General features: G+C 36.3%; 1 protein-coding gene across 1 annotated transcript in view; it reads left to right on the forward strand.

The window, feature by feature from the left end:
• Positions 1 to 275: 275 nt before the first annotated feature.
• The window catches only part of LOC142353432 (serine protease 28-like), a 47,983-nt gene continuing 34,158 nt past the window's right edge, over positions 276 to 14,100 (forward strand). Inside the window, exons 1-4 of the mRNA XM_075405665.1 lie at positions 276 to 562; positions 5,903 to 6,005; positions 9,218 to 9,380; positions 12,239 to 12,525. Coding sequence (XP_075261780.1) covers positions 277 to 562; positions 5,903 to 6,005; positions 9,218 to 9,380; positions 12,239 to 12,525 — 839 coding nt within the window. The 5' untranslated portion in view covers position 276. The remainder of the gene's footprint in view (positions 563 to 5,902; positions 6,006 to 9,217; positions 9,381 to 12,238; positions 12,526 to 14,100) is intronic.

Below are 14,100 nucleotides of genomic sequence, written 5' to 3' on the forward strand. Positions count from 1 at the left end.
TGAAACTTCCTTTAAAACTACAAGTTTTGAAAGAGAACCAGTAGTAGATTAATAACAAGGATGAAAGTGTTTTGCCAACATGTATTACTTGAAAGAGAACATTTTCTGGGCCAGAAATTATGTAGTTTTAATAGCTTTTTGATGGAAACAGGAACCTGCGAATCAATAAGACTGAAGTTACTCAAATATAGAGCAAATTGAACCAAGAAAATTTCCTTTGAAGTTAAAGAAAATTGTGCCAAACGCATAAGTGAAAAATAAATCCGATTAGCAAATATGGAAAGCCTGATGTTCGCTTGGTTCGTTATTGTATATTGTATCGTGATAAATTTATGTTACTCGACCTCCAATCATGACTCAACTGAAAAAAGAATTGTGGGTGGTTCGATTCCCAAGAGAAACAAATACCCGTTCTTTTTCCAACTGACGGTAAAATGGACTGACCGAGAGACTTTCAAAACTCTGATGTGTGGATCTACCTTAATTGACGAACAGTTTCTATTGACAGCAGCTCATTGCGTGATGGCAGGAGCAAACAATAAAGATCAGTTTCGTCAAAGAGGTAATAAAGTATAGCATAAAATAAAATAAAACCCGGCTTGGTGTGCCAAATCTTGCTACCGTCGTAAAGATCATTGTTTTGCCATCGCCCAGAGAGTGTTGTGCCACAACTATACATCTGCCCACGCTCGGATAAATTGTGCAATCCAAATTACAGGAGCGTGAAAACGTAGCGGTAGCGTTTTGGTCAGAACAATTGTATAACGGCCTGAAAAGAAACTGGTTTTGTTATGCAGTGGTCTCATCAGAGGCCGAAAGGGGACCCTAATTGAACCAAGAGTCGCGCAATAATGTCTCCAGGAAAAACGCACGAAAGCAAGAAACGCAATCCTTCGAAATTCGGGCCAAAGACCACCAATGATGAAGTTGAGACAGGAATCGTCTCTGTTCAGACCATCTCTGACAAAGGCGACCTATAATAAGACCAACTCAAAGCAAAGAGAGAAGTCTTATCACACTATCGTGGGCTCGAAACACTGAGTACGCTCGAAGTGTTCTACAAAACCTCCTCTGATCAAACTATCGTTCGGCCGATTCCAATCCTGATCACGCTCAAGCGCGCTTGAAATAATGTGATCAAAGAATCGCTTCAGAAGATGAATTCTCTTAAAATAGCTTCAGTTCGCTCATTTCAATTAAAAAAATTTTGTTTTCAGTAATATTTTCAAACAAAGGAAAGCCAATACTTAGAGTACTGCCAATAAAAATACAAAACCCGAGTTTGGAGAAATTAATTTATTTAGCATGCCGTTGCTGCTTGCTTCTGACTCGATTTTTGTACTTAGACACATCTCTATATAAAAAAAAAATTCAATCTACAAATAGTCAAAATTTCTTATAAAAGGGGCCAAAGTTTCCGATCGACTTGAACCCTTGTTTCTCATCTGCACCATCAGAATCTTGGTTAGTCTCTGATCAGAGCGCTGCTGTATTGTTGCCTCTTGGCAGAGCCAGAATCTCTCAGTTAAAAGAAAACAAAAATTGAAGGAATGAATGCACTCAAAATAGTTTCTGGTCAGACCCAATTGCGCTCGAAAATTTTTGCGATCAGACTTGTGTGATTTTGATTCCACCTGTGATCAGACACGGTTGTGACTTTTGTCAGGAGCCAAGTGCGCTGGAACACTTTTCGAGGCCTTGTAAATTGATTTCGCAGAGCTCGGGTTTTCGCTCGGAGTTGGATTGATCATAGGTCTATTTCGTCTAGGCAACTCGAGCTGGACTAAAACCCGACTTACTCCAATAATAAGTTGCACTTAATTTCGATAATTCGAAACAGTTTCTAATTGCTGTCTCAAAGACAAGCTGTGTAGTACAATCCGAAACAAATATTAAGAATTTTTTTATGACGTGCCATCTGTTCCAATCTATTCTTGGTTTTTGTAATTTGATGACTCATTAGAGAAAGGTTCGATCACGATCAAACGAAAGTTAGTGACGAATATTTTCATCAAAGAAAGCCTGGATCGAATCAGAAGCCGTGTTTGTGTAAAAAATGCAGCAAAGTTTGGAACACCCAAAAGGCCACGAGTTGAGGTGTCAGACGGAAGTGACACCTGATCCGACTCTTCCAGAGAAAAATATTCTCTTATCAGAATATATCAGAGTAAACCAAAGTAAACCAAAGTGCGATCAAAACATCGTCTGCACTCGATCTGAATTCGATGCTGGTTCAGATTAGACAATCTGGGACACAAGTCACCACTGATCGGACCACTGTCCCGAATTTTGTGCAACCCTGGCCCAGACCAATTCCAGAATACTGTCTAGAGGTTTGCCTGCTTGAAATTGCTTATGACCAGACCATATCCAGACCCATTTTGCCATTAATCAGATAATTATCTACATTGCCATACAGTGAGTCCCAAATAATTTCCACACGATCGTCCATACGTTTGGGCATTTGAAATTCCCTCTCATCAGACTACAGTATTCTTGAAAGTTACACCCTAGTCGAGACCTGGAATTTATGAAAAGACCCATTAACTCCATGTAGGGGGGTAAATATTGAAATAAATTACACGGTCGAGGACCCTAGTTAAATTTGACGCTAATTCTTTCCTTAAATCCAGCCAAATTCTTTTCATACGCAAAAATGAGGCAAACTAAAAAAGTCCGACAACACCTGGGTTCGATCTCATGACCTTCTCCAATCTTACCCAATGCTTAACCAATTGCGCTACATGTCCTTACATTTGAAGGAAATTGAAACAAGTCATTATAACGGTTGCGAGCGTAATTCCAGTACATGTTTTATTGTCCAGCCAAATTCCAGAACACATTTATTGTCCAGCCAAATTCCTGAACACATTTGTCCAGCCAAATTCCAGAACACATTTATTGTCCAGCCAAATTCCAGAACACCTTTATTGCCCAGCCAAATTCCAGGACATATGTTTTAGTTCCAGACAAATTCTAGGACGGTTGTTTTAGTTCCAGTCAAAGTCCAGGACATCACATTAGGTCCAGACAAATTCTTTTCATACCCAATATCTGTCGAGGACAGTCTTTTCATACCTTAAATCTGTCGAGGACGGTCTTTTAATATTTCCAGGTCACGACTAGGGCACTTGATAAGACTGGTTTTCGCTCGATTACTTCTCTGAGCAGACTTGGGTGCACTCGAATACACCCACATTCACAATCTAGAGCAACTGAAATCACTTCCGATTAGAGCCAAGTGCACTCGAATTGCTGTGATTAGAGAATGGTTTTGTGTATGAACAAACCTCTTATTATTGCTATGATATAATATATTCGAAAAAAAAATGATGTTTGTAGTAGTTTATTCACCAAAGGAAAAAACAATTATACAAAAGCTGTTAATGAAAAACAGGCAAAATCTTGAAAAGATCCTACGTTTCGTATGCCACTTGTGATTGTTACTGAATCAAAAGATAAGGTTAGGCAGCTTTTCTGGCTAAAATTGTCTTGATATACAGATATTCAGATAGCTACTTTCTAAAGGAAAGGAGACGGGCAATTGATGTCAGCTGTATCGGGAACCATCAATTCTGTTTTTTAATGGCATTTCTCCCAGAATTGGCATTTCATATTTTGAAAAAACTCTACAAACATCAATTTTTGTGGAAAAAATAATTTATAGTGATATTAAGAGATTTATTCAAAATTATAAGCAATATTTGATCAGATTATTTTGAGGAAAAGTGAGAGTGACGACAGGTAATTTGGAGCGTTTGTCAGTCTGAGTAGAGAAAATTTTGCGCGCGCCTTAATGTGATCAGAAGCGATTTTGAGCGCACTTGAGCGCAAAATATTACATCATAGCAATAATATGGGCTTATATCCATTCTCTGATAACAAAATTTTGAGCGCACTTCATTCTGATCTGAAGTGCATTTGATTGCATATGAGTGTGATCAGAGGTGGATTCAAGCGCACATTAGTTTGGTCAGTATTGATTTTACTGCGCACGATAGTCTCACCCCAGGGGATTTCGACCGCACAAACATATAGACCAGGGTCTGGAAAATATCTGATCCTCACTATTTGAAGATGTCTGGGTAGTCGAATCAGTGGCATTTCCACCATGGGGACGGCCTGATCAGAGATCATTCCAAGGGCACAATCATCCGTACAATTATCTGATTGCACTATGTGCAGCAAGTTTACTTCGATCGTGGATAGTCTGATATGAAATTTTCTTTCCTGGAATGGTCTGATCAAAGGTCAATGGCGTCTATCATCTCAACCTAATCTGAGTTCTAATCAGCGCCATAAGACTCTAAATGAGCGTCTGACCAGCACTATTCTTTTTTGTTGGCTGTTGGCAGAGCCAAAACTTATCAGTAAAAAAGAAAACAAAAAATTGAATTAAAAGAAGTGGGTTTTGATCACAACCAATTGCACTCAAAATTTTTTTGTGATAAGACCAAAATGCGCTGAAACCGCCCCTGAGCTGACCGTCACAGACGTTAAGTGACCTGTGTTCATATTCAAGCGGAACAGACACAGTGTGATTTAAGACCAAAATTATCGAAATTACCTCTCATAAGACTACCGTGCGCACTAAAGTTGCGAGTGATTAGACTAGTGTCCGCTCGAATCCACCTATGATCAGGCTCAAGTGCGCTCAAATTTTTCTCTGGTCAGAGCCAAGTGGGCTCAAAATTGCCTCTAATCAGACTCAAATAAGCTTAAAATTGTCTCTGATCAGACTCATTTGAGCCCGAATTAATCTGGTTAGAAATTGCTTACAATTGTGAACACTCGACGTTGAAAAGTCGACCTTGAAAAGTCGCTTGCTTCCGTCATCTGAAGACTGGACGGACAAGAGACGGCCATGCTTATGCAAAGATTGCTCTAAGTATTGAATTGAAGGAAGATATCAAATCGGGAGTCATTTTGGCTATCCAGCGTGTGATTAACAGAGCCAATCTAGGAACAATGTGATCAGAGTTTTATCCGTCTGGCATGCATCTTAATCTGGACGCTCCTTCGTACAAACGGCAACCCAGAACTGCAGTTGAATTTGACAATTATCCCTCATCAATCAGGACAATTGTTTTCCGATCTTTCTCCATACATCCTGAAAATCTTTTGCAAAATGGGGTCAATTACTTGTTTTGACTGACTTTAATTTTATGTAGATTCTAAAGATTTTGACTCTGTTGCGAATATTTTGTCATACGAATAAGATTAACTATCAAAATCCAAATTTCTTAAACATTATGCAAACGGCCATTATAAATTGCCAACACTGGTTCAAAAAAATTGACACCACCGCCATAAAAGCCTAATTTTTAAAGAGAATCAAAAAGTACTATCAGATGAAAGTGAGGACTGCATTAATTGGGGTGGCATTTATCAAACTTTCTAGATTTGATGACACCGTTTTACACTTGAATGGCCAGGATCTAATTTCGAGACAAATGGGATTTTCGAGAAAATAAAGGAGTTGGTTTCAAAACGAATATCATCTTTTTTAAAGACTTCTTGGGAACTTTATCTACAATTGTGAGCAATTTCAAATGTTCAAAACTAGGTTACAAACCTTGTGGCATATTTTCCTCTCCTCGTTGTAAACAAGATCAGCAATTAAAGTTAAAGTATTCCTCAAAGTGCGTATATTTGTGCCACAAGCCATGCCTCAATTGTTTTTGATGTCATAAATGAATTCTGATGGAGAAAAGTTGAATATTTACTGCTGCATATGTCTTCATGGGGATTTTTTGCCAGAAAATCCGTCAGATTTTGAATCAAATCTCATCATTTTTTTTAAAGATGTGACCTAAAAATAGCTTCTGATTCAGACCTGGAAATTTTCTTTGAAATCTGAAGTCTCAAAATAAATAATTGTTTTACATTTTTTCTGTTTCAGATACTCCTGTTACATTTGAAGCGTTTCCTGGAACAAACAGAGACCAGAGGATAAAGGCGTTTTTGATTGCAGACTCAGTACCAGAAAACTTCCAACGTACACGGTACCAGCTTTGCTTGCCCTCTTTCACTTTACTAACAAAGAATTCGAATTTTTCTTTTAGTTTATAAAAGAACACTCAATACCTTCAGCTCTGATTTTTTTCTTTCTTCATAAAAATTGCCTTGATTTAAGTCCTCAAATTGTGTACGGTTGGTAATGAATAAGTAGAGTTTCTTTAAAACGAAGTGTGACTATCACGTTTTTGGTATTTTTTGCGCAGAAGCATGCTAAATTTTTGTGAGATGTTCGTCAAAATTATAAAAGAAATGCACCCGATGTCTTAAGTTTTTTCAAGTGAGGAAACTTCAATTTTAGAGTATTGAAAGTTGGATTAAATCTGAACATTGGACAGAGTTGAGTTTCTTCAAAATTAAGAAAATAGTTTCACGTTTTATTTTTAATTTCACGGTACTATTTGCGCAGAAGCTTGCTAAATTTTAGTGAGATTAATTTCAAAAGTTGTTGAACATTGGTTTACGAATATCCTTGAACGTGGTAATTTTCTATAGTGTGCAGTTTTGGTATGGTTTACAGTTAAGGGTGTTGAGTTTTGCTTAAAAAAGGCAATCTTTATGAAAGGTATTAACAACAAAAATTGTCAGTTTTATGAAGCAAGTTTGATTTGAAAATGTGCTGAATTTGTGTATGAAAAATTTTGAAAGCTGTTGAAATACTTAAACCAGTAAATTTTGTAGACAGTTTCAAAAACACAGCAATATAATTAAAAAAAAATATCTACTTTAATTTTTTGCTATCCAACCCAGAAAATCTTTTCTATCTGAACATGAACAACTGGAAAAACATAGAAGAGATTGAACCCGTTAATGTTTTCAATCAAATAGTCTCCTAAAAATACTAAAATTTGGTTTAAAAAACGAGATAAATCAGTCTAAATGAAAAATGTTTAAAAAAAGGTTAATTAAACCTCCTAATAGATACAGCATGACACTTCCACTTAGAAGGATTGCTTTAGAAAGATTTGCGTTTCAAAAACATCAATTTTTTTATTTAACATTTTTCAATTTTTTATTCTGAAACAAACTTTATAAATTCAATTTTGAGAACTTCAAATTTACGTTTTTGAACATATTTGACGCTTCTTTATTCTAATACAGTAAGGTGAGATAAAATTGAGAGTTGTGTATGTTGCGATCAACTATCAGGCATTCGATATATGTTTTTAATATATGTTCATACATTTTTCTCCCACTTTCATTATTTTCGTTGTGAAAAGCTTTAATTTAGATCTTCATAAATTTGGGCACAAAAAACAAAAATTCAAAGTTTATTATTTTAAGCCGGTAATTTAGACTGTGTAGAATGAAAAAATTAAAAATTTCAATAAAACAGATAGAGAACCTCTTTCAAGGGAATCTAAGATCCTGAGAATCATCAATAGAAATTTGATCAGCTTTGAACGAAAAAGCTTACATACATATCCAATGGTTTTTTTTCAATTTTTGAAAGTTTTTTTCAAAAGTTTTTTTTCAATTTTTGAATTTATTTTTAAGATAGAAATTGTTGTCCAGATTTTTTGCGACCTGCTGTATGTATGAATTGCTAAAAGACATATACATGTCATATTAACTTAAAAAAATCAGATTGAAATTCTTGCAACGAATTTTTATGCCATAAAATTTAAAGGTTGTCATAAAATTTTTCAAATAATTGACTTTATAGAAAACCGAGAGATAAATGACCCAGTTCCTAGCACAATAGTTTCTTTACTCTGTTCTTAAAGGATCCCCTGTCATGTGCATTGCTTGAAGCCAATTTCATCTCCTTAATTTTTCAAGTCCTTAATTATTTTCGTTTTTCCTTGACTTTTTTTTGCATTAAAAATTTATAACATGCGTTTTCTCCAAGTTCCAGAGTTTTGCTTATGTCTACTTTCAACTACTTGGATCATGGACTTGGCAAATATAAACACTAATTTAAACTTTGGGTAAGTTAGCAATAAATCTGTCTAATTGAAAGCTACTTGAGCAATATTAAATTGATTGGAGCAATAATAAAGACTCAACTACACTTTTTTTCTCAGTTACATATTTGTTCTTTAGTTTAGTCTGAACGATGGAGGCTCAGCTCAAAGATGAAATAAAAAGCGGGAAGCTTATCTTTTAAACTATTGAATTAGAGTGAGAAAAAACTATTGTTTTCCTTTGACCAACAACCAGATTCTTTGATCAACATTGTCTTCTTTTCTTATGAGACAGAAAGTTATTTTCTTTGCCAGCTAAGATCTCAAATTGCCGACTTTTAAAATTTCAGTTGATAAATAATTATTTTGTGCGTAAGTTATCTGGATATCAGTTCACACTATGCAATTTCTCAAACAGCCGAGTTGACTACCATAAAGGTTTCTTGTAAACCATATATAAGATATGCATGTTTGTATGGCTTGTTTGATACCATACATAAGGCCAACACAAAACTTAGAGGTGATCACAAATGACGTCTTTTCGATCAACGTAGCTGCCATTGTATCGTAGCTGCAATTGGCCTCCATCAAAAATTTATTTTTCTGTGGTGTCATGGATACCATATCCAAGACCATTGACTTTGTCTGGCCCATTCATCATCATAAATTTTTTTTGTGGAGCCTGATTTTTTACTCAAAAAAACTTTTCACAGCACCCTATGCTGGTTTCAAATGAAGAAACGGAGATAAAAATTCTACTCATAAACAAATTTTATGGTGTCTTGGATACCACATCCAATATCATAGACCTTTATGGCTAATGCAAGATCATAAAAAGATTTTGTGCAACATCATTATCTGACTCAAAAATACTTTTCAGAACATCCCATGCGGGTTTCAGACGAATAAAATGGAGATCCGAAATTTACTCGTGAATTAACTTTTATTATGTCTTGGATATCATATTCAAGGCCAGAGACAATTTTGGCCAATACAAGATTGTAAAATCTTTGAAAACATAAACAAAATCCTTTATTGTTCTTCATAGCAATAACCATAGCAAGAACATACAAGAAATTTTGGTCCTTCTTGGATGAAACTATTTATTGTCTTATTAATGGCTTTAAAGAGGGTCAGCTCGGGCGAAATCATTTCCTTTTCTCCGAAAAATATCTCAGAAGATTTTATACCCCGTAAAGATGATGTAGAAACTGTAGAACTAATCTAGATCAATTCAAAATTTTTCTCGAAGCACAATTAAGGCTTAATAATTGTTTATTGAAATGTTTCAGGGACCTTTTCTTGATCAACGACGTTACACTTTTAAGGCTTGAAACTGCGTATCTTGACGCCACTCCAGCACTTTTGAAAAGTTCAACTGAGTTGCAGCGGACAGATATAAATAAAAAGACATTGATAGCTCTTGGCTCTGGTTATGCTGACCACAATGTTGAGGTAGGTTCTGCTGTATCGAAATCAACTCAATGTAATACGCTTCTATTCGGGCGTTGGTGGAAGTGTTACAAAAACCCCCATAACACCACTTATCTCGCATCGCTTTACCCCCAAAAACTACGCTCTCATCTTACATCTTGGATGGTATTTTTTGGAGTTGGGGTTAAAATCTCAAAATCCCCCCATTACCTCACATTACCCCCTAATCTTACATCGTTTTACCATCTTACACCCCCAAAATTACCCCCTAATCTTACATCTTTTCGGGGGGTTATTCTTTCTTTTTTGGGGGGGGGGGGGTAAATCTAAAACTTCCCCCATTACCCCCCATTCCAGGGTCACCACTTCTTAATAGTCATACAAGGAGCATATATCATACAAATCATAACGTATTTCCTATTACGATCCTTGTATGACTACTAAGAAATCATATATGATCCTAGTATGAATACAAATAATCATACATCTAATTTTAAAAATTTAACCACTTGTCTTTTAAAAAATTTCATTCGGTAAGGCCTCACTTATGTGATTCCCGGCATCACATTGTCATTCGCCAAAAGACCCAAACTTATAATATCATTTGCAAAGTTGGGTACTCAATTAAAGAGTAAGTCCAAATAGATAAGTAAAGTTCTGATAATCTCTGAAGCCAGCTTACACATATAAATGCTCGATTTATAAAAATTTTTGAAAATGTTTTTGCAGATAACCTAAAATTCGTTTTCAGAATATATTTAGGTTGGAAAGTTGTTCTTTTAGCCCACACAGAGAATCAAATGTGGAATGGAAATGCAATATAATAATTTATCTGACGTATATCCTCTGACTACATTATACGGGAATTTGTTTTTACCAACCAATGTTTTATGTGTCATATATGACCTTGTATGATTTCCAAGAAATTTTTTTCAACATCAAAAGAAAATGAAAAATATACAGTTTTAGGCTTTGAGTTGTTTTGCCCTGATCTCTGTATGATTTCTGGGAAATCATATATGATCCTTTTATGACTACTAAGAAATCGTACAACACATATATGACCTTGTTTGAATACTAGGAATCATATATGACCTCGTATGACTACTAGGAATTGTGTATGTTGAGCAACCTGGGACGCCCCTAATCCTACATCGTTTTACCTCCCTGAAATTACACCCCTAAACTTACATCTTTTTGAGGTTTCTTGGCGGGTAAAATCTGAAACTTCCCCCTTACCCCCATTAACCCCCTAAATTTAGATCGTTTTACCCCCTGAAATTACCCCCAAATCTTACAACTTTTTGGGGGGTATTTTTTGGTGGGAGGGGGGTGTAAAATCAAATACTTCCCCTCCATTTCAACCTCCCCCCTTATACCCCCATCCACTCCCCTAATCTTAGATCGTTTTATCTCTCCCCCCCATTAGACAATTAGTCCCCTACTCTTACATCAGTTTGGGGGTAATCAAGGGGGTAATTTTGACACGTGCTACGATTCTTTGAATTTAAATTACATAGGTAATTCTGTCGGGAAGTTCCATGCTACATCCCAAAAAATTATAAAGATTTCGTTGATGAACTTGTTTGCGATGATATGTTGACATGTTTATTAAGAGACAAAATATATAGAACCGATAAGCACAAATCGTTTTTCTCTAAGTATATTACCCAGTTCGAGCGACCAGGCGGAACCGACATCTGACCAGTATCACGTCGAACGGATACGGTGTGTTTCCAGGCCAAATTCACAGGGTCTGGGAATTGGGTCCCATGAATAATGAAATCATCCTCTGCTTCCACGAAACAAGAGAAATAAAAATCAAAAACTGAACCTAGAAAAAATCAATTTCTGCTCCAGCTGATTCATGAAAATTATGTTGTTATGTTATGATTCTATGCTATGATTTTTTTGTGATAAAAATCCAAATTTGAGCCATTCATTTATCAACAACAATCAACAATCCAAATGTTGCTGGTGTATTTGGTGCTTTACTTTTAACGTTAGTTGACTAATTGTTATGCTTAAAGCGTCCTCAACCATAACGACTAACAACCTTGACACTGACTACCCATGTTTAGGTGCGCGACCCTAGACTGCCCCCCCCCCCCCCCTGATCAGACCGTTTCTCAGACTTTGTCCTCTTATCAGAACATCGTGCGACCTAAAGCGCTCTGATCAGACCGTCGTGCGTCCCAGGAAATTGTGCGACCAAAAAGACCTCTGATCAGATTATCGTGCGACCCAAATATTTTGTGCGATTCTGGTGCGACACAAAATTTTGTGCGGCTTTGTGCGACCAACGCACCCTCTGATCAGACCATGCTTCAAACTTTGTCCTACATATGTTATGATCCGTTGTTATTTTTTTAATTTATTGCTTTCAAACCTATATACTACACAACTTAAAATTGAATAACTTAGTATATCATGTTCAGGTTAGGACAAAACTAAATGATTAAAATTTTTAAAAAAAGACATTTGGAAATGCCTGCAACTTTTCCTTTGAGACATCAAAAACAGTGATAAAAAACTGCAGTCAAATAAATATGGTCAGTTAAGGCTCTGTGGACTTTGGTCTCTGATCAGAGCGTAGTGCGACCATTGTCCAGACCATGTTGTCCGACTCAAGCGTTTTCCAAACCATGTATTTGGGGTCGCACCACGTCACCAGTGTGCAACGCAAACGGTCCGATCTAGGGTCGCGCACCCTAACCTGGGTAGTGATATGAACCTAAAATGTTTAGATTGAAATACTTGCAACAAATTTTCATGGAAAGGCTGTCATAAATTATTGGAGATATCTGATTTTATTGAAACTCCGAGAAATAAATGACCCAGTTCCTAACATAAAAAAACTCTTGACTCTGTTTTTAAAGGGTCCCCTGTCATATGCATTGCATGAAGCCAAAGTTTGCTGTAACTACAGATATGCGAACCTGTTTTTGGATATTCTTCAAAACCGAAGAAGTTCTTGGGAAGATGATAACCCACCAGATACCTTTGTGGAAATTGACTGTAGCAAGTTGATAATATTTGGAAGCTGCAAACCTGAAAAAAGTGTTGTTCACTCGATGAGTGGCGATAGCGGAGGTGCTGTAGTCTATTGGAGCAAAACTAGCAAGAAGTTTGTGGTCGTTGGCGTCCTGTCACAATTTTACCCTTGGTATATATTTTTTGTATTCCCTTATAAATGTCAGCTGTATTTCACTTGTGCCCTGCGAAAAAACACTAAATTACCCGGACCCTCGTGTCATAGGGGGTCGATTTTTTGCTCCATCATATGGAAAAAATGATTTAAAAAATATAGACTTTCTAACTCGTCTTCTCTAATTCGCATGGGGTTCATCCATGGAAAAGAGTGTAGTAAAGAGTGGAATAAAGAGTGTAATTAGAATGTATAATTAAAAGTGTAATAAGGGTGTATTAAAGGTGTAAAGAGTGTACAAAATAGTGTAATTTTCTCAAAATTACACTCTTACACTCTTATCCCTACTAATTAAGAGTGGAATCGGCATTACACCCTTATTCTTGCTTAATAACGGTGGAATACGGGTGTACACCTCGGTCCGGGATGAAATACCAAAGTAATCGGCTATCAGTACTGTTTCATAGTATTCTAAGGGTTTTTTGATCGAAGACTTCGCAGATTAGTCTCAGACAACAAATTTTTTTCATGAATTTGTCAAGCACATAGTCGGTTTTGATTCCTTTCTCTGTTCTTACCAAAGTCTTAATACATTTTAATATTTTTGAAGAAAAAGAATTTTCCGATCAAGCATAGGCATGATACTCCCAGGTTGAGGTCCTCGTTCAAAAGTCCTTATGAAAATACCCATCCAGACTATTTTTGCTTATGAAAATACCCAGGCAGACCAAAAATGCCTATGATCCAGACTTTGCCTCGTTCAAAATTTTGGTGCGTTTATGTGCTCGTTCAAGAACTCTTATGAAAAGACCCGTACAGACCAAAATGCGATATGATCCAGACTTTGCCTCGTTCAAAATTTTGGTGCGTTTATGTGCTCGTTCAAGAACTCTTATGAAAAGACCCGTACAGACCAAAATGCGATATGATCCAGACTTTGGCTCGTTCGATTTATGAAAAGACTCAGAAAGACCGAAAAAGTTTATGATCCAGACTTTGGCTCGTTCAATTTATGAAAAGACAGGAGCTAAGACATACCGACAAAAATGGCGTACGAAACGTTGCTATTTGTTGGTTTCATCGGTTTTGCTTGTATGAAGCGTGGGTTTTTTCGGTTTCGTAGAAGTAATCCGTATTGGTTGTGAGAAGCGTCGGATAATCGAAATTGCCAGTCTCAAATTGCCAGTTGTAATAAAGTCATCGTCCTATCATCGTAGTAGTAGTAGTAGTAGTAGTAGTAGTAGTAGTAGTAGTAGTAGTAGTAGTAGTAGTAGTAGTAGTAGTAGTAGTAGTAGTAGTAGTAGTAGTAGTAGTAGTAGTAGTAGTAGTAGTAGTAGTAGTAGTAGTAGTAGTAGTAGTAGTAGTAGTAGTAGTAGTAGTAGTAGTAGTAGTAGTAGTAGTAGTAGTAGTAGTAGTAGTAGTAGTAGTAGTAGTAGTAGTAGTAGTAGTAGTAGTAGTAGTAGTAGTAGTAGTAGTAGTAGTAGTAGTAGTAGTAGTAGTAGTAGTAGTAGTAGTAGTAGTAGTAGTAGTAGTAGTAGTAGTAGTAGTAGTAGTAGTAGTAGTAGTAGTAGTAGTAGTAGTAGTAGTAGTAGT

The sequence above is a fragment of the Convolutriloba macropyga genome, chromosome 14, assembly GCF_964194025.1.
Source record: "Convolutriloba macropyga chromosome 14, txConMacr16.3, whole genome shotgun sequence".
Lineage (NCBI taxonomy): Eukaryota > Metazoa > Xenacoelomorpha > Acoela > Convolutidae > Convolutriloba > Convolutriloba macropyga.